At 23.7% G+C, this 21,326-nt stretch overlaps 2 protein-coding genes across 4 annotated transcripts; one reads left to right on the forward strand and one right to left on the reverse strand.

Annotated features, from left to right (window-relative positions):
• Positions 1–8: 8 nt before the first annotated feature.
• On the forward strand, positions 9–7,369 carry LOC122506591 (DNA polymerase beta-like). Of its 2 annotated transcripts, XR_006302011.1 has the most exons (7): positions 9–173; positions 481–680; positions 794–954; positions 1,430–1,727; positions 6,310–6,505; positions 6,596–6,746; positions 7,238–7,369. XR_006302011.1 is itself a non-coding variant. In XM_043618870.1 (6 exons), exons 1-6 carry the CDS (start codon positions 107–109, stop codon positions 6,688–6,690), a joined length of 1,017 nt encoding a protein of 338 aa, XP_043474805.1. In that variant the 5' UTR covers positions 9–106; the 3' UTR covers positions 6,691–7,101. The 2 variants fall into 2 exon arrangements, 1 of the variants encoding a protein (XP_043474805.1); XM_043618870.1 differs by lacking the exon at positions 7,238–7,369 and having other exon boundaries at positions 6,596–7,101.
• On the reverse strand, positions 6,998–14,285 carry LOC122506589 (heparan-alpha-glucosaminide N-acetyltransferase-like). Of its 2 annotated transcripts, none has more exons than XM_043618868.1 (12): positions 14,148–14,285; positions 13,454–13,666; positions 13,214–13,329; positions 13,040–13,149; positions 10,101–10,213; positions 9,884–9,978; positions 9,645–9,752; positions 9,259–9,523; positions 8,558–8,837; positions 8,029–8,153; positions 7,556–7,739; positions 6,998–7,386 (listed from the first exon to the last, which is right to left on the reverse strand). In XM_043618868.1, the coding sequence occupies exons 2-12, from the start codon at positions 13,601–13,603 to the stop codon at positions 7,205–7,207; spliced, it is 1,728 nt and encodes a 575-aa protein (XP_043474803.1). In that variant the 5' UTR covers positions 13,604–13,666; positions 14,148–14,285; the 3' UTR covers positions 6,998–7,204. The 2 variants fall into 2 exon arrangements, with proteins under 2 accessions (XP_043474803.1, XP_043474802.1); XM_043618867.1 differs by having other exon boundaries at positions 8,558–8,852.
• Between the last annotated feature and the right edge of the window lie 7,041 nt (positions 14,286–21,326).

Consider the following 21,326-nt stretch of genomic DNA (forward strand, 5'->3'; position numbering starts at 1 on the left):
GTTACTGACCAACTTCACATCGTTCGAGTTTCATTGTCAACCGCAGAGTTAAAAAATAATGTAAACACACACTTCTTGTTATTTCTTTATAAAAAAAACAGTAAAAATGGGCAAAAGAAAAGCAACAGAAGATTCTGATAATCCAAATCAGGATCTATGTGAATTTTTAACAGGTAAATGTGTAATCTTTTTACTTTGGGTTCAAAAAGTTGTTTCTCGCTTCCTAACCTCAAAATTTTTTTGCGATTCGATTTCGATTTATTATTGTATTTATTGTTTATTATTAAATATTAATATTATTAATAATATAGTTATAGAAAATATAGTAAACAATAAATACTAATATTATTAAATATATTTATTATTAGAAAATGTTGTGATTAAAAGCATTTTTTTCAAATTATTTGCTTTTTGTTTATAATTTTTAATTTTCACGATTTTCACATTATATCTGAGAGAAAAAAATTTAAATACTTTCAGAACTTGCAAATTACGAGCGTAATGTAACAAAAAATATTTATAAATCAAATGCTTATCGTAAAGCAGCAACGACTCTCGGTAAATTATCAGAACGTGTAAAAAATGGAGCGGAGGCGAAAAAATTACCTGGAATTGGCGATAAAATTGCAAAGAAAATTGATGAATTTCTCGAGACTGGAAAATTGCAAAAACTCGAAAATGTACCTGATTTTTTTTATTAATAAAAATTATAAATTAAAAAAAATATATTTTTCTAAAAAGAATAAAAAAAAGAATTATATTAAATATTCGTAAAAAAATAATTTTGTTTCAGATAAAAAAAGATGAGGGAAATGTAGCGATTAATTTATTAACTCGAGTGTCCGGCATTGGTCCAGCGAAGGCCAAAGAATTAGTGGATTCCGGAATAAAAACTTTGGAATCTTTAAAAATTCATCAGGACAAATTAACGCATCATCAGAAACTTGGTTTAAAGTAAGAAAAATCCTTCATTTTTCAAGTTTTTAATTTTTAATTTCAAAAGTAATTTTTCTAGTTTTTATTTATTTATTTTCCGCAGTTATTTTTTGGACTGTAATTAAAATAAAAAAAGAAATTCGAATTTTTTTAAACTCTAAAAGAAATGGAATTTTAATTTCCATTGATATTTTATTTCTTTTAGAGTAAATAAATAAAGAAAATATAAAAAGAAGTAAATAAATAAAATTTAAATAGCAGAAAATAAAGAAAATATAAATAGAAGCAAATAAATAAAATATAAATAGAAAGAAATAAATAAAATTTAAATAGAAGTAAATAAATAAAATATAAATAAAAGGAAATAAATAAAATAAATAATTAGTTAATAAATAAAATATATATTAAAAAAATTGAAATGAAAGTAAATTATAAATAAAAATTTGGAAATATTTTTAAATTTAACAAATTAAAGTAAATTTTAATATTCCAGATATTTCGATAATTTTGAGAAAAGAATACCTCGAGGGGAAATCGAGAAAATCGAGAATATTCTTGAGGACACGATAAATCGTCTCGATGATAAATATTTAATAACAATTTGCGGAAGTTACAGACGTGGAAAAAAAGAGAGTGGCGACATTGATGTTCTATTAACTCATCCAAATTTTACATCGTCCAGCAAGGAATCGAAAAAGAAACAGAATCAATTTTTAAAATCTGTCATTGATTCCCTGGAAAAAGGGAAATTAATCACTGATACCATTTCGCTTGGCGAGACAAAATTTATGGTAATATAAATATCTATAGTTTTAAATTAAATTAATTTTAAAGTTTAATAATTTAAAATTTAATTATTGATCGATAATTGCAACTCTATTATTAAAATTAAATTTATAATTAAAATCAAAATAATCATAAATTTAATATTTTTTTAAATAAATATCTATATTAATAATAATTTTAAAAATCAAATAATTTTTAAATGTTTTCAATTTAAAAATTAATGTACTGAAAATCGTTGAATTCTTGCAAAGTATTTTTGAAAAAAATCTGAAAATAATTGAATTATCATTTCAAGAATTTTATCAACATTTTTTTCACTAATTGAATTTGAGAAAATGAGATTCAAATTGTATATTGAAAATAATTTAATTCTTGGCAAGATTTTTATTAAAATTCTTTAAAATAATTGAAATGTTTCATCGAAGAGTTAATTTCAATTTTTTTTGGAAATAATGGAGTTTTTTTTCTAATAATTTTTACTGAAAATTTTGAAAGTAATTGAATTTTATGAAGAATTTCTTTTAAGTTTTTTAAAATAATCGTGTATATTATTAATTGTAATTAACAATTTTCCTATTAAATTCTATTAAAATTATTCATTGAAAATTAAATTCTTTTAAACAATAATTTACAATTTTATTAGAGTTTTTTTTGTAAATAATTACATTTTTTTTAAGAATTCCATACATTTCGTAAAAATAATGTAATTTTTTTCGATAATTTTCGATAATTTTAGATTTTTTACCAAAGAGCCGAGACTATTTAATAAGTAAAGTATTTTCCAAAAGCACAAAAATAATGAAGCTAAATGCCATAAAAGAGAGAAAAAAATGATGAATTTTAAGAAATTCGGATTTTTGAACTTTTGATAGTTTTCGATAATTTTCGATTTTTTACCAAAGAGTCGAGACTATTTAATAAGTAAAGTATTTTCCAAAAGCACAAAAATAATGAAGCTAAATGCCATAAAAGAGAGAAAAAAATGATGAATTTTAAGAAATTCGGATTTTTGAACTTTTGATAATTTTCGATAATTTTCGATTTTTTACCAAAGAGTCGAGACTATTTAATAAGTAAAGTATTTTCCAAAAGCACAAAAATAATGAAGCTAAATGCCGCAAAGAAGAAGAAAAAATGTTGAATTTTAAGAAATTCGGATTTTTGAACTTTTGATAGTTTTCGATAATTTTCGATTTTTTACCAAAAAGTCGAGACTATTTAATAAGTAAAGTATTTTCCAAAAGCACAAAAATAATGAAGCTAAATGCCATAAAAGAGAGAAAAAAATGATGAATTTTAAGAAATTCGGATTTTTGAACTTTTGATAATTTTCGATAATTTTCGATTTTTTACCAAAGAGTCGAGACTATTTAATAAGTAAAGTATTTTCCAAAAGCACAAAAATAATAAAGCTAAATACCATAAAAGAGAGAAAAAAATGATGAATTTTAGGAAATTCGGATTTTTGAATTTTTGATAATTTTCGATAATTTTAGATTTTTTACCAAAGAGTCGAGACTATTTAATAAGTAAAGTATTTTCCAAAAGCACAAAAATAATAAAGCTAAATACCATAAAAGAGAGAAAAAAATGATGAATTTTAAGAAAATTGGATTTTTGAATTTTTGATAATTTTCGATAATTTTAGATTTTTTACCAAAGATTCGAGACTATTTAATAAGTAAAGTATTTTCCAAAAGCACAAAAATAATGAAGCTAAATGCCATAAAAGAGAGAAAAAAATGATGAATTTTAAGAAATTCGGATTTTTGAACTTTTGATAATTTTCGATAATTTTCGATTTTTTACCAAAGAGTCGAGACTATTTAATAAGTAAAGTATTTTCCAAAAGCACAAAAATAATGAAGCCAAATGCAATAAAAAAGGAGAAAAAATGTTGAATTTTAAGAAATTCGGATTTTTGAATTTTTTATAATTTTCTATAATTTTAGATTTTTTACCAAAGAGTCGAAACTATTAAACAAGTAAAGTATTTTCCAAAAGCACAAAAATAACAAACCTAAATCCCATAAAAGAGAGGAAAAAATGTTGAATTTTAAAAAATTCGGATTTTTGAATTTTTGATAATTTTCGATAATTTCAGATTTTTTACCAAAGAGTCGAGACTATTTAATAAGTAAAGTATTTTCTAAAAGCACAAAAATAATGAAGCTAATTGCCATAAAAGAGAGAAAAAAATGATGAATTTTAAGAAATTCGGATTTTTGAATTTTTGATAATTTTATATAATTTTAGATTTTTTACCAAAGAGTCGAAACTATTAAATAAGTAAAGTATTTTCCAAAAGCACAAAAATAACAAACCTAAATCCCATAAAAGAGAGGAAAAAATGTTGAATTTTAAAAAATTCGGATTTTTGAATTTTTGATAATTTTCGATAATTTCAGATTTTTTACCAAAGAGTCGAGATTATTTAATAAGTAAAGTATTTTCTAAAAGCACAAAAATAATGAAGCTAAATGCCATAAAAGAGAGAAAAAAATGATGAATTTTAAGAAATTCGGATTTTTGAATTTTTGATAATTTTATATAATTTTAGATTTTTTACCAAAGAGTCGAGACTATTAAATAAGTAAAGTATTTTCCAAAAGCACAAAAATAATGAAGCCAAATGCAATAAAAAAGGAGAAAAAATGTTGAATTTTAAGAAATTCGGATTTTTGAATTTTTGATAATTTTCTATAATTTTAGATTTTTTACCAAAGAGTCGAGACTATTAATTAAGTAAAGTATTTTCCAAAAGCACAAAAATAATGAAGCCAAATGCAATAAAAAAGGAGAAAAAATGTTGAATTTTAAGAAATTCGGATTTTTGAATTTTTTATAATTTTCAATAATTTTAGATTTTTTACCAAAGAGTCGAGATGATTAAATAAGTAAAGTATTTTCCAAAAGCACAAAAATAACAAACCTAAATCCCATAAAAGAGAGGAAAAAACGTTGAATTTTAAAAAATTCGGATTTTTGAATTTTTGATAATTTTCGATAATTTCAGATTTTTTACCAAAGAGTCGAGACTATTTAATAAGTAAAGTATTTTCCAAAAGCACAAAAATAATGAAGCTAAATCCCATAAAAGAGAGGAAAAAACGTTGAATTTTAAAAAATTCGGATTTTTGAATTTTTGATAATTTTCGATAATTTCAGATTTTTTACCAAAGAGTCGAGACTATTTAATAAGTAAAGTATTTTCCAAAAGCACAAAAATAATGAAGCTAAATGCCATGAAAGAGAGAAAAAAATGATGAATTTTAAGAAATTCGGATTTTTGAATTTTTGATAATTTTCTATAATTTTAGATTTTTTACCAAAGAGTCGAAACTATTAAATAAGTAAAGTATTTTCCAAAAGCACAAAAATAATGAAGCCAAATGCAATAAAAAAGGAGAAAAAATGTTGAATTTTAAGAAATTCGGATTTTTGAATTTTTTATAATTTTCAATAATTTTAGATTTTTTACCAAAGAGTCGAGATTATTTAATACGTAAAGTATTTTCTAAAAGCACAAAAATAATGAAGCTAAATGCCATAAAAGAGAGAAAAAAATGATGAATTTTAAGAAATTCGGATTTTTGAATTTTTGATAATTTTCGATAATTTCAGATTTTTTACCAAAGAGTCGAGACTATTTAATAAGTAAAGTATTTTCCAAAAGCACAAAAATAACAAACCTAAATCCCATAAAAGAGAGGAAAAAATGTTGAATTTTAAAAAATTCGGATTTTTGAATTTTTTATAATTTTCAATAATTTTAGATTTTTTACCAAAGAGTCGAGATTATTTAATAAGTAAAGTATTTTCTAAAAGCACAAAAATAATGAAGCTAAATGCCATAAAAGAGAGGAAAAAATGTTGAATTTTAAGAAAATCGGATTTTTGAATTTTTGATAATTTTCGATAATTTTAGATTTTTTACCAAAGAGTCGAGACTATTTAATAAGTAAAGTATTTTCCAAAAGCACAAAAATAATGAAGCTAAATGCCATAAAAGAGAGAAAAAAATGATGAATTTTAAGAAATTCGGATTTTTGAACTTTTGATAATTTTCGATAATTTTCGATTTTTTACCAAAGAGTCGAGACTATTTAATAAGTAAAGTATTTTCCAAAAGCACAAAAATAATAAAGCTAAATACCATAAAAGAGAGAAAAAAATGATGAATTTTAGGAAATTCGGATTTTTGAATTTTTGATAATTTTCGATAATTTTAGATTTTTTACCAAAGAGTCGAGACTATTAAATAAGTAAAGCATTTTTGAAGAGCACAAAAATAATGAAGCTAAATGACATAAAAAAGAAGGAAAATTGTTGAATTTTAAGAAATTCGTTTTTTTTAATTTTTGCTAATTTTTCAATAATTTTAGTTCAGAAAACAATTTCATTAAAAATTATTGAAAATAATTGAGTTTAAATAATATTTTTGAAAATAATCGAATTTAAATAATATTTTTGAAAATAATTGTATTTTTTTGGGAAAAGTGAATTTTTTAAATTTTGAAACTTGAATCATTCAAGAATTGTTGTTTATTCTTGAAAATATAAAATATAAAATTTTTAATTCCACAGGGAGTTTGTAAATTACCCACTGAAAAAGGAGCCACATTCAGAAGACTAGACATAAGACTCTCTCCTTATGATCAATATTATTGTGCAATATTGTACTTCACCGGAAGTGATTTGTTTAATAAGGAAATGCGTGCTCATGCGTTGGAAAAAAAATTTACACTCAATGAATACACATTGCGACGTTTGACGCCAGAAGGTAAATAAAAATTCCATACACTCATTTTCTTTTTTTTTTTATTTAGAAAAGAAAGAAAAATATTAAAAATTAAATTACAAATGATTCCAGGAGTTCCAGGAGAGGCGGAAAAAATTACCAGTGAGAGGGATATTTTTAAAATTCTCAATTATCCCTACAAAACTCCGGAGGAGAGAGACAATTAATTTTCCCAAATTTAGAAAGAAATTCTGAGCTTAAAATTTGAAAATAAAATTTTCAGGTACGTTGCAAAAAATTAATAACTGGAAATTAAAGAGATTGGTTGAAACTCGAATAATTAAAGTTTGCTGATTGAAAATCGAAAAGTTTTTGTAATTCGAATTGAAGATTAAATTAAATTCAAATATCTTGAAGAGTAATATATACTTAGAAAGTTAATATTTCGTCAAAAAAGAAAATTATTCTTATGAAATAAAAACTAAAATTAAAAAATTAATATTGAGTGGAATAAGAAATAAAAAGTACACGTGATAAATTTGCCAAAATACTGTATATTAATAAGAAGTTTGGTACAATTCAAAAACTTGAAACTAAAATATATTTTTTCTCATATAAATAAAAAATAAATTCATGTACATAATCTAGTAACGTTTAATTATAAAAACCGAGCTTCTAATTCTCTTTAGGAAGATTCTCTTTTTAATTTCATTTTTTTTTTTTTTGTTTTTTTTTTTGTTCTTAAATACTTAAAATAATATCTTTTCTATAAAGTAAATAGGCTATGAAACCCCAAAGAACGGTTGTCCACAAATTCATCAGTAAGAAGAAAGAGTGCGTCGACGGTCCCGCAATATTCCAAGCGAATGGAAAAAGATCCTTCATCAAATAATGTCCGACGTAGAGTAAAATTGGATTTGCTCCTAAATGAAAAAGTGAGTCCAATTAATTATCAATTTATTATTTACATCTCAGAAATATTCTCTGAATTATAAAAGAACAGAGAAATCGGGGAAAAACAAAATCAAATTTTTGTGAAGAAGAATATTTTTGAATTAATGTAGAATTTCTTTTAAATAATAATTAACAAACCTGCATAAATAAAAGGCGCGCCGTTCCAATATTTTTTGTGATCAATCAATAAATGAAGAATTGCAAATAGAAGGAATGCAAAAGAAGTAGTGGCGAGAATATACGATAGAGACATCATATTCTTATTTATTGGAATGACGCCATCTTCCTTTTGGAAATTGCATAATATTCCGGCAATCAGACCCTGGAATTTAAATTTAATCAAATTAATTAATAATAATTAAAATTTGAAATTCTTTGATCGAATTTAAATTTAAAATTGAAATTCTTTAATCGAATTTAAATTTAAAATTGAAATTCTTAAATCGAATTTAAATTTAAAATTGAAATTCTTTAATCGAATGTAAATTTAAAATTGAAATTTTTTAATCAAATTTAAATTAAAATTCTTTAATCGAATTTAAATTTAAAATTAAAATTGTTTAATCGAATTCAAATTTCTTATAAGAATTATAATTAACGAAAAAAAGTACCGTGACGGCGGACCACGCAAGCCAACGGATTAATTTTGAACTGCATTGATAGTAGGTGAAAAATATTCTGCCAGCGTGAACTCCCAAATAGACAATCAAAACTGCCGACAATGTGTTCATCAAACCTATAAATTAAATTAAAAAAAAAAAAAAAAAAAAAAAAAAAGACTTTAAATATAAAGAAAGACTCTAAACAAGAACAGGGCTCGAACCAGTGAAAGTATTTAAAAATACGGGACTGTAAATTAAATTTTTTCATAATAATAAATAAATATATTTAATTTTTTAACAATATTGTTAAATATATTTAAATTTTTAACAATATTGTTAAATATATTTAATTATTGAAAATTTTGATAAATATATTTAATTTTTTAACAATATTGTTAAATATATTCAATTCTTTACCAATATTGTTAAATATATTTACATCTTTAAAAATATTGTCAAATATATTTAATTCTTTGAATATATTTGTTAAATATATTTGAAAGATTAATTGAATTTAAATTAGAAAGCAATAACTCACCCTCTGGATCATGAGGCAATGTGTGACGATAAAGTGGATTTTCTGTTTTATTGTACATATGATTGCCGAAAATTTCCCTATCAATATAGCCAGCTGCGCCTGCAGTGCAATTAACGTATTTTCCCCGACGATGACATCCACCGGGTCCAAAATAACCTTGAGGACATCCGGGTACCGGAAGTAAAAATATCAATAAAGTATGCAATGTCGTGAGTCCAGTAATAAATAACCATTGCGGCCAACTATCAAAAATATCCGAAAGAAATACTAATCGGCCGTACTGCAAAAAAATCTCCTGCAAGATTATTATTACACTCCTTCTGTTTCATATTATTATGCAAACTAGAACATTTTTTATTTTCTTCAATATAAATTTCAATTCTTGAATAAATTCGGATTCGAAAAATTAAAAAATTCACTTATTAAATATAGATTAATTAATTATTATTCTATATTATTTTCAAAGAGTTTAATTAAATTCTTCGGAAGAATTCAATTATTTTCGAAATTTTTAATTAAATTCTTCGGAAGAATTCAATTATTTTCGTCAATAATAATATTCTTCGGAAAATTTTCAATTATTTTTAAAAATAGTAAAATTCTTTGCAAGAATTCAAAGATTTTCAATAAATTAATTTTTAAGATTGTAAACATCAAAATCAAATCACAAAGCTAAGAATTAAGTTAAATTGAAATTTTACCTGAAAGCTTCTTTGTGGTTTTAGAAAAACAGTTTCCAATGCCCCGCAAATAAAGAATGTAATAGCCAAAAGTTGTAGAATTCCAGGAAATCGTAAATTCCATAAAGTATATTTTTTCTGTCCATACGAATTTATCATTAATCCCAGAAAAATTAGAATCAACGATCGTCGCATTAATCTGAATAATATTCGTTTTCGTGAAATTGATAGCTGCAGACTCAATCGAATTGATTTTACAATCATAAATCCCATAATCCAAGCAAACCTGAGAAGCAAATTTTTCAATATTATAGATTCAAAATTTGAGTATTAATTTTCATAATTAAACAATTTTATGGTTTTAATTATATTTGTTTTTTTAATTCACTTTTTGCGAATTTAATTACCAAGGCAAAACTACATCGGCAACAGTGAGACCATTCCATGGACTGTGTTCGAAAAAGTAATATTTCCCTCCGCCATTATTCATGAATATCATCAGTAAGATGGCAATTCTGAAAAGTATTTTTGATTAATTGGAAAGTAAAATTAATTTTTTCAAAAATAATACAATCTTGTGTGATGAGAGAGTAAATCGATCGATAAATTCTATTTTAAACTAAAAAGAGAATAATTTGAAAATTACCCTCGGAATGCGTCGACCGATTTTAATCGCGATGATGTTTTCGTAACGCTAATTAATCCTGGCGAATTGTCCGAATCTTGTAATCTCTCTTGATCCTGGAAGAAAAAGAAAATTTTTATCTACTTCAGTCAAAATGAAATAAAAATATTCATCTCTAATAATAAACATATTTAATTTGCTCATGAGTATTTTGCTCTTTTTGAAATTTATAACTTACATTGTCAATACCGTTTTCTCGTTGTCGAAAAAGTTTTATAGTTTTTATTATCATTTTCGAAGTCTTGAAAACAGTGGCAACCAGAAGAAACATCATAAACGCTGCCAAAATCGCTGGAAAATAAATAAAATTCAGTCAGAAAATTGTCTTCAATTAAAAATATTTTTCTTCTGTAATTTAGAATCTGAATTAAATTTTTTTTTTGGGTAAATGTTATAAATTATAAAAATAATTGGAAGCTTGGTAAGAATTTTATTAAAATTTTCGAAAATAATTGAATTTTCTGTGAGGAATTTAATAAAAACTGAATAGGAAATATTTCAATCCTCATAAAGAATTTAATCAAAATTTTTCAAAATAATTCAATTTCTGCGAACAATTTTGTTATTTAGGAAAAAATTAAATTTTTTCAAAGTAAATTTTTCAAATTAAATTATTTTTCTTATAAAAAATTTTATTGAAATTTTTCGAAATAATAAAATTTTTGCGAAGAACTTTATTAAAATTTTTTAATTTAATCAAATTCCTGCAAAGATTTTGATTAATTATGCAAATTCTTTTTCTTATATAAAAATTTTAATTGAAAATTTTTAAAATAATAACATTTTTGCGAAGAACTTTATTAAAATTCTTTAAAATAATTACATTCCAGCGAAGAATTTTATTTATTAATTCAATTCTCGCTAAGAATTTAAATAAATTTTTGGAAAATAAAGAAATTAATCAAAATTTTTTTCCAAATAATCCTACGAAGATTTTGATTAATTAATTCAATTCTCGCTAAGAATTTAAATAAACTTTCGAAAATGAAAAATTTACCTAATCAAAATTTTTTTAAATAATTGAAATTCTGCGAAGAATTTTATTATTTACGAAAAAATTAACCTTTTTCTATATTTAATTAAAAAAATAATAAAATTCTTGAGAAGAAATTTTTTAAAATTGTTTAAAATAATTAAAATCCTGCAAAAATTTTGATTAATTATGCAAATAATTCAATTCTCCTAAATAATTTTATTAAAATTTGTCAAAATAATTGAATTTCTGTGGAGAATTTTATTAAAATTATTTAAAATTATTAAATTCCTGCGAAGAGTTTTGTAAATTATGAAAATAACTGAAATCTCGCTAAGAATTTTTATTAAAATTTTCGAAAATAATTGAATTTCTGCGAGGAATTTAATTAAAATTTCTATAGAAAATATTTCAATTCTCATAAGGAATTCATTCAAATTTTTTTTTAAAATAATTGAATTATTTTGAGAAATTTTATTGAAAATTATTGAATTCCTGCGAAGAATTTTATTAAACATTTTAATAATTTTATGATTAAATTTTATAAAAATTATTGATACAGAAAATTAAATTCTTTTGAAGAATATCTTTAAATTTTTCGGAAATAATGTGGATTTTTAATAATTTTAATTAAAAATTTTGAAAATAATTGAATTTCACGAAGAATTTCTCGTAAATTTTTTAAATTATTGTAATTAAAAATTTGTATCATTCAATTTTATTAAAAATACTTAAAGATAATTGAATCTTTTCGAGAAATTTTGTTTATGAGGATTTTATAGTCTTGCGAAGAATTTTATTATTTATGAAAATAATTAAATTCTTGCGAAGAATTTTATTATTTACGAAAATAATTGAATTCTTTCGAAGAATTTTATTAAAATTTTTGAAAATAATAAACAATTAATTACTGGTTAATTAGGGGCCGTACACATAATACGTCACGCGTCTAGGGGGAGGGAGGGGGTCTGAGAATTGTGACTGAGTGTGACATGGGGGAGGGGGGGGGGTGAACTCATGTGTTACGTCACAATCTTTTAAATTCAAAGATTATAAGAAATTATATGTGACAATGTCACTTTTTCTAAATAAAACAAGTTAAAAATGCTTTAAACTATTTAATATCTATTATGTACCTGTTTAACATCTATTGGCATATTATTTATAATATGATGATAAATAATATATTCTCTTAATTTGAATCAGTTAAAAATCATGGTTTTAACTGACAATCAGTAGTGACTGACTTTTTGCTTCTGAATCAGTTAAAAATAACTGAAAAATTATCCACAAAACACCGAAATTTTTCTAAATATTGTATATTAAAGATTTGCTTGCATAATTCGAAAAATTTACTTGCAAAGTTTATTTTAAAATTGTGTAAAGATTTAAATTTCTCACTCCAATAAATGTCTATCGTCAAATTTTCTTAAAAATATAGCTTGAAACTTTCCTGAACATTTGAATTGCATTTTCGACTATACTTTCGTGAAAATTTTCCTGAAAATTTAACTTAAATTTTCAGGAAAGTTTCGCGCTACACATTTATTGAAGTGGGATATTTAAATCTTTACACAATTTTCACTAAACTTTGCATTTAAATATTTCAAAGCTTAATTGCGAGTAAATCTTTAGTAAATTTTTAGGAAAGTTTCGGTGCTATGTATAGGTAGTTAAACGTGACTAATTGAATCAATCAAAAACAATTGTATTGAAACATCAGTTATTTTCAACTAATTGTCAGAAAAAAAATATTACTATTTGAATTAGTGACTGACTTTTTGCTTCTAAATCAGGTATTTTTAACTGCGATTCAATAATTTATAGTGTAAGATATAATATATATATTGTCCAATGTATAAAATTTACAGTGAAATTTACGTGTGTGACGTGACGTAGGGGGAGGGAGGGGTTCAAGGTTTGCGACGAAGTGTGACATAGGGGGAGGGAGGGGTTAAAAAGGGTCCAAAATCGCGTGACGTATTATGTGTACGGCCCCTTATTATTAATTACACTGATTAAGTGAATTGTTTAAATTTTGATTCTGAAATTATAATAATAATAATCGGAATTCCGTATTTCCCTCGCGTAACTTTTGCTGGTTGAATTTAAAAAAAAATAGTGAAATATCAAACTTTACTAACGTAGATAAGGATTCCAGGAATCATATAAAGTATAAATAGAGGAACATCCTCCTCTTTCGTCCGTAATATTCCATCCGTAATGTCCATACTGTTTAAAGTTGAAAGTGTCACTAAAAAAAAGCGAAATTAATTTTTGCAATATTATTTTTCCTAATGAAAAAAAATAATACTCACTGACACCATTCGTAACCTTTCGAATCCCTGTAAAAAATGTGTAACGGCAATTTTGCATCAGCAACAAGTGTCGTGTTGCTGTGAGGCGTCAAATTTCCCCATTTCAATCCTTCGCACTGAAAATTTTTTTAAAAGTTTAATTTAAAAATCTTGTTAAACATAAAAAAAATTAAAATTAAAATTATTTTTTAAAATTAAATAAAATTAAATAAATCAAAATCGAAAGTAATTAAAACTCACATTTACTACGTAGCAATCGTTAATAACTGAATATAATGTTAAATTTTCCGGAGTATCATTAATGACACTGAAACAAGCTTGATCTATTCCAAGAGATAAATTTTTGTTGAGGCACGGATTGTCTTCGTCATTATTTATCACTGTTAACATTTTTTCCTCTATTTATTTTTTTCTTAAGACCAGCTTAATTTTTCAAATCCAAATGGCGCAAATCTGCAGAAAGATAATAAATTAGTATTCTCGCTGAATTTAAAACAATAAACTACTTTTCAAAGTTTGTTAATAATTTTCACACTGACAATTAAATCAAAAATATTAATAATAATAATTTTTAAATAAAAGTAGACCAAAAATCAATTCTTAATACAATTTCTCTTTGTCTACTTACGATAAATACTTTACGTGTATTTTACATACAAAAAAATATCATAAATATTTTAATCCTTTTAATAAAACGCAATATATGTTAGCAATTATTTTTTTTGACAATAAAATGAAAAGTATTCATATATTTATGCAGATCAATCATTATAAATAATCTTTGAGAGATAAATAGACTTTTGCGTTTTATGTCAAAACAAAGAAACTTTAAGGTTAGGAATTGAAAATTGGAAATAAAACAGCAAAAAAGAGAAATTTGGCTGAAAAAATACAAAATCTAGAATAAATATTTAAATTTATTATAATTTCTTACGTCTATTGTAATCATCACCCCACTGGAATTCAATAATTTGGCGAATATTCGCAACTCCAGATTTCGCCTGTCAAACGATACTTGTCATCGCCATTGTTATGATTTGATAAAGAAAAGGAAAACGAGGAAAGCAGAAAGTGCAATTTTGTAATTAGTTGGTGGTACCGAGTCTATCACCAATTAATTAGCCTTTTTTTCGAGAAAAGATGCATTAAAAATTAAACACTATTGTCATTAATAGCAATTTTGTAATTTTTAATTGTTTTTTTTGTTCTATTTATTGAAATTGACAATGAGAGGTAAATTTCGTAATTCAAATAAGCGCGCGCTTTTTGACAAGTCTGCGTAGGGAATACTTGTGAATTCGCCTTAATGGTTAGTGACTATTTTTATCTTACGTTGGCACTCCTGATTATTTCACTGTTCGGCTTTGAGTCGTTGAGTCGTTTGATTGTCGCTTGTGTTTAACGAATATTTATTATTTAAATTCACATCCCAAAATATATATATTTCGTTTTAGTAATTAAATGCTATCTAAATAAATAACATTTCGATTAAATTTGTTATTCGGCTAGAAAATATAAGTTAAATTTTCAAGTTAATTTTTTATTTTTTGGCGTAGTGAGTTAGTGACTGTAGTTTGCCATTGTTTCATTTGACAACTTACTGTGAGTATTTTTCAATATTAATTCGATGAAATTGCAGAGAATAACATTTTCAGGTAAGAATTTAGAATTAATTTGGTTTATTTCTAATATTTAACGTTAAAAAAATCGATAAATAATTTTCCGTTGACATTTTAAATATAAAATTCCTGCGTACTGCGCATGCTCAGTAGGTAACTTTGAAATTTTTTTCGTTTTACACATTAATTTAATTATCATTACGTAAAGTATTATTTACCGGGTGAAAAATAATGACAAACGTTATTTTTTGCTATAGTGAACGAAATAATTTAGAATCGGAAAATATTATTTTCAATTGAGAAATTCTTTGCGCATGCATTACAAATTTTCGTTACAAATCTAATTTTTCGAGATTTGAATCTCAAAAATAATCAGATTTGTAAGGAAAATAAAAATATTTAATTATTTACTTGAAAATTAAGGAACATTTGATAAATTTGCGTATTTAAATATAAATATTTATTAATTTTCTATTCTTTTACGAGAAATATTGATAAAATTGTATTCAAGATATTTGAAAATTGGCGCCATCTTGATTTTCATTTTTCGAACGTTGGCAACAGTGACTTGCTGTACGGCGCAGACGCCAGCGTCATTTCCTTTGTTCAGTCGGAGCAAAATGTTCATCTCTCCCACATCTTATTGTTTTTGTTTCTAAAATTGTGTTTTAACAGTGATATTTTACTAAAATCGCCCGAAATATAGAAAAAAATCTAATAAAATAGAATACATTTGTGCAAACGCAATCAGTGCATTGATGGAATAATTGTGAGTGGATTTCTTTTCTGACGAGTGTCATCACGTGACTTTTCTCATTGTTCCCGCTCTTGGTAAGCAGAAATAAACTAAATTTTCTTATACTTTTACATTTTTTCACTCGATTAAATATTCTTTTCCAATATTTTTATTGTTTCGTGCATTTTATTTTTCGACAATTTAGTATCTACATAACCTAAAATTTCACGTCATTTGTCAACTCGTCGCATAAATTGACGTGTATTTCGACAAAGTTTTTGCTTATATTTCTTTCCCATTTTGATTTTTTTCCTAAATTATCCAATTTCAAGCATTTAAGTGACTAAATTAAGTGAAATTGCCAATTAACTGCAGAAATATTTGTTCAATTTTTAGAAAAATTTCTTTGCAATATTGAGCGAAATTTTTAGGTTATGTTCATTGTACGAAAAGAAATATTTTAATTTTGCAGTAATTCGGTAAAATTGAAGAAAATAGGTGATTAAATTGTGAAAAAGGGAAAATAATTTCGGTTTGGAAAAAGTTATTTTCAATTGAAAAATTATTTTGCGTTGCGCATGCGCCACAAGTCACGTGACTGTTTAAATTACAAATCTCATCGTATTTTCATGAATTTTACTTAATATTGAATTATTAATTAAATCTAAAATTTGTTTAAAAATATTTTCTTTATTTATATTTGTATGGAATATATTTAAATATGTTTTATTGAAATTATGTATTTAGTTTTTAAACTATATTTACAAAATTGAGGAAAAGAGAAATGTGTTGCTATTTTGATTCATATTCGTCAAAGGTTGGCAACAATGACGCGCAGCTGCGTCATTTCCTTTGCGCATAATTCGAACTGATTGTCAATCACCCGCGTTTTTTCAAATTCAAAAACATATTTTGTTTATTTATGATTTAGAGATAAATTATAAAAAGATTTTTAGATTCACACCTTTATGAAAATTATTCCTTTTTCCAAAAAAATGCCATTTTTTTCAAAGATCACTTTTTGAATAAAATTAATAATTTTGTTTAGAATTGAGCGTCAAGACCATTTTTGTTTTTAAGACAAAAATTATTTTATGATTCAGAGATGATGTATAAACAAATTTTCAGTGAAACTCCTTTTACGGAAATTATTCATTTTATAGAAAAGTGCTATTTTTTTTAAAATGCACTTTTTGAATAAAGTGAATAATTTTTTTTTAAATTCAATTATTTTCGCAAAGTTACATTAAAATACTTATAAAAATTAATTCTTATAGAATTGTTTTATTATAATTTTTTAAGATTCAATTATCTTCGAACAAAGTAAATAAAAATTTATAGAAATTTTACTTTTTTAGACTTTGGAATTTCGGAGCATTAATTTATTATAAATACTTCAGTTTTAATAATATATTATTAATGCATGTTTATAAAAATTTATCGACTCCTTGAATAATTGTGGAAAGTGGAACTTGTAAAAGAGGCTGCACTTAGATTTATATACACATCTCTCTTTGACTTCTAAATGATGTATATTGACTTTCATTTAATTCCGAAGCTTAAGTTTGGAAAAGCGAAATGAACTTGAAGTTTACACTCCAGTAAACACTGATCATCACCTTATCGTTACCAGTAATTTATCTAATTGCAGATAATCACATAGGAATTTCTCTGTCAAACTTTTACTCCACGCTACTTGTAATAAGTAGATTATTACTTGTCTAGACTGGTGCAAGAGAGAGAGAGAGAGAGAAAGAGAGACAAGAGAGAGTATTTCCTGTGTGTAACATAATTATGCATTTACGTCCTATGAATTTAAAACCGAAACTATTTGTCTCAAATTATTGACTTTAATTTTTAAATTAGAGTCTTCATATTAGTAACTTTTGTTATATTTCTTTCCTACTTGTTAGCTTTAAAGAATCTTTTCGTTTCATTTTCAATTTCTCTCTTGTTTAAAGAATCTTGTTTCATTTTTCTTCATTACAATTTCTTTACACAGTTTTCGTAAATTCTTCAATTAAATAAATGCTAAACAATAAAAACTTCAAATAATATTTAAAAAATTCAATAAGAATTTTTCAAAAAAATTTATTTCAATAATTTAGTAATTTTTAAAAATTTCAGCTATATTGCTTTTAATATTCTATTATCTGAAACTTGAACTGAAATTCATTTTTATGAAATGAAAATCAATTTTTATTGAAAAATTCTACTAGAATTCAATTACATGTATAAATACAAATAAAATGCAAATAAATAATTTATTCAATAATTTCTTAAAAGGAATTTAATTAAGATTTTACTAAAATTTATTATATTAAAAATTAAAAAATTTTATAATAATTTCAGGAAATTATTGAAAACTCTTTGAAGAATTTTATTAAAGTTTTTAAAAATACTTAAATTCCTAAGAAGAATTTATGAAAATAATTGAATTCATGCGGGAAGAATTTTATTAAATATTGTGTGAATAATTGAAATTTAAAAAAAAGTTTATTACCATTGTTGACAATAATTTAATTCTTGAGAAGAATATCGCTATCTATTTATAAAGATAATTTAATTCTTGACGAGAATTTAAAAAAAATTTTGAAAATAATTTAATTTCTGCAAAGTATTTCATTACTTTTCAAAAGAATTGAATTCTTGTGATGAATTTTAATACTTATGAAAATAATTGAATTTTGGAAAAGAATTTTATTAAAAATTCCTTAAAATAATTGATTTTATCGGGAGAATTTTGTTGTTTATCAAGATAATTGAATTATTTTGCAGAATTACTTGAAATTTTTTGAAAATAATTGAATTTCTAAATGAAATTTTATTATTTATGAAAATAATTGAAATTTTATGAAAATAGTAAATTTTGAAAATCATTGAATTACGAAAAACTTTTGAAAATAATTGAAAGTATATGCAAAGAATTTTATTTAAATTTTTGAAAATAATTGAATTTTTGGTGAAAAATTTTGCTATCTTTAAGGATAATTAAATTTTTGACTAGATATTCAACGAAATTTAATAAAATTTTTAAGAATAAATTCATTTTTCGAGAAATTTGATTAAAATTGCATTAAAAATTATTGAAATTCTGCAATGAGTTTTATTTGTGAAAATAATTGAATCCCCAAGAAGAGTTTTATTACTTTTGAATAATATTTAATTTTTGCGAAGAATATTATTATTACTCTTGAAAATAATTGAATTTTTGCAATAATTTGTAACTTTTACAGAATTTAATTTTTGTTTTCGTGTTTTTAACTAAACATCTTCTATAAATCCATTATTTTTAATAGTATAATTTTTGCAAAAGTTCTTTAAGAATTTAAAATTTATTAATATGTTTAACTGAAATTAATTTTTAAATCAATTTTTATTATAGAAAATTCTTCTAGAATTCAATTATATAAATACAAATAAAATGTAAATAAACAATTTATTGAATAATCCAATGTTTCTTAAAATTTAATTCTCATAAAGAATTTTATCAACAAATTTTTAAATAATTGAATTCTTTTGACTAATTTCAATAAAATTTTTAAGAATTACCTTTTTCGTGGAATTCGATTAAAATTTTATTAAATATTTAAATTCCGCAATGAGTTTTATTATTTATGAAAATAATTGAGTTCATAAAAATAATTTTATTATGTACGAAAATAATTGAATGCCTGTAAAAATTTTTTATTATCTATAAAAATAATTGAATTATTGGGAAGAAATTTATAAAAAATTAGTAAATAATTGAATTCCTCTGAAATTTTTATTTTATGAAAATAATTAAATGTTTGCGTAGAACATTATAAAATCTTTTTAAATAATTGGATTTTTTTTTGGAAAATTTGATTAAAATAGTAAAAAACTCATTGAATTGAAGAAAATTTTTGAAAATAATTGATATATTTGCGAAGAATTTTATTAAAATTTTTGAATTTTCGTTCTTTAGTTCATGTGATGAGAATTTGACGTTTTATATTATACAAGTTTTATTCTTAAAATTTTTCTTACAAAAAAGGAGTTTTTTTAATATTTTATTATAAAAATTAATAAAAATACAATAATAAGTAAAAATCTATTTCATTCATTATTATTATTTACTATTTCTAATTGTTACCGTCCTTGATAAGAATGTAGAGCATCAATAAAAAGAATGAATAATTTATAAATATTTAATAATTAATTGCAAATTTCTTGAGAGAGAGAGAGAGATACTTATGCCAGATGCCCCTCATTTCTATAATTGGTACGCGTAATATCTTTTATAAATCGAGTTTAATGTCCGAGGAATTCAAACACTTTCGTTACGCTCTGTTGACCAAGTAACGTCTTGTGGGAGAATTTAAATATTAATTCACCATTTTTTTTTAGAGATTTAATCACTTTTATTCGTTTCCAATTTGTGGAAGGCAATCAACTAGGTTGAAATTAGGTTAAGCGGATTTCAATAATGACCGCAATAATATACCCATCACTATAATTATTATTATTTATTTATCTTGATTTCGACGGAATATTAAAAACATTTAAAAATCGGATAATTTTCCGTTCCCATTAATAGAAAATTATTTATAACATTAAGATTTCTACAAACTTCGCGTTTCTAAAAATCCAAAATGGCGGATTCAATATGGCGGACGAATTTTTAAAACACAAACAGATTCGTTAGAAACTTGTTACTCGGGGGTTTTTGGGGTCATCGCTGATTACGAATCTGAAGTACTTTTTATAAAATTTCCCGCTGGTTTTCTGATTTTCATGTCAATTCTTGTTAGGGCCTCGCGTGCCTTCAAAAATTCTAAAAATCAAATTTTTTAGATCGTTTTAATTTAATACAATACTGTCAAAACGATTTTAAATTCTGGTCCTATAATTTTCTCCCTAATGCTTTCAGGCGACAAGTAAAATATAATTTTTCCAAGAAATTTCTCTTCCTTTTTTTTTTAAATTTTACCGAAGGGAAAATATAACTTCTGTAATAAAGTTCTGTTCGGAAAGCAAAAAAAAATGACACAATTTATATGGACATGAGGAATGTAAAATAAATGCGCTCAAAGCTATATAGTTACTAAAATCATTAACTATACACTTAAGACAAATGTAAAAGCAAAGATTATCGATATGTGTATATATAAAACACACCTACGATTATTATTCTCCGGGTGAAATATTTATATATATACATATTAACATTATGAAAAGCATAGCAGTGCAAAACGTGTGAATGAAATCAATTTACGAGCGCATTAAACGTTCATTCCACGGCCTTCGTTTCTTACCAAGGAAATGTAAATTTTACCCTGCTTAAACTTTCCAATAAGTCTCTGAGAAATTTAACGAAATTATTTTTCGATGATTTTTTATCATTCCGTCTTTTTTTATAAAAGTCTCTCGTTTGGAGAAAGTTTATAAGGAAAAATCAAATATAAAAAATGATCCTACTATAAAATGATATATTTAATTGAATTTAGAAAAGTATCTTTTTTTGAAAAAATTATTTTTCTTCTTTCGAAGGGCACATGGAGAGTAGTTACCAAATTATTAGGTGGCTTTTTTTATTCTTTTCTTTTTCTCATACTTTTCGTTATGTAATAGTTTTACGGTTAGCACACACATCTCACGAGGGCGTAACAGGATTTTTAATATAAATTATATCAATATAGCGATTTTCAACGCAGTATCAGTTCGACCTACAATAGGAGCATTCGATTACAACTCGATATTATTCCTCTGCCAATGAAACAAAAAAAAAGTGATC

Source organism: Leptopilina heterotoma, unplaced genomic scaffold (genome assembly GCF_015476425.1).
Source record: "Leptopilina heterotoma isolate Lh14 unplaced genomic scaffold, ASM1547642v1 Lhet_42, whole genome shotgun sequence".
NCBI classification, from domain to species: Eukaryota; Metazoa; Arthropoda; class Insecta; order Hymenoptera; family Figitidae; genus Leptopilina; species Leptopilina heterotoma.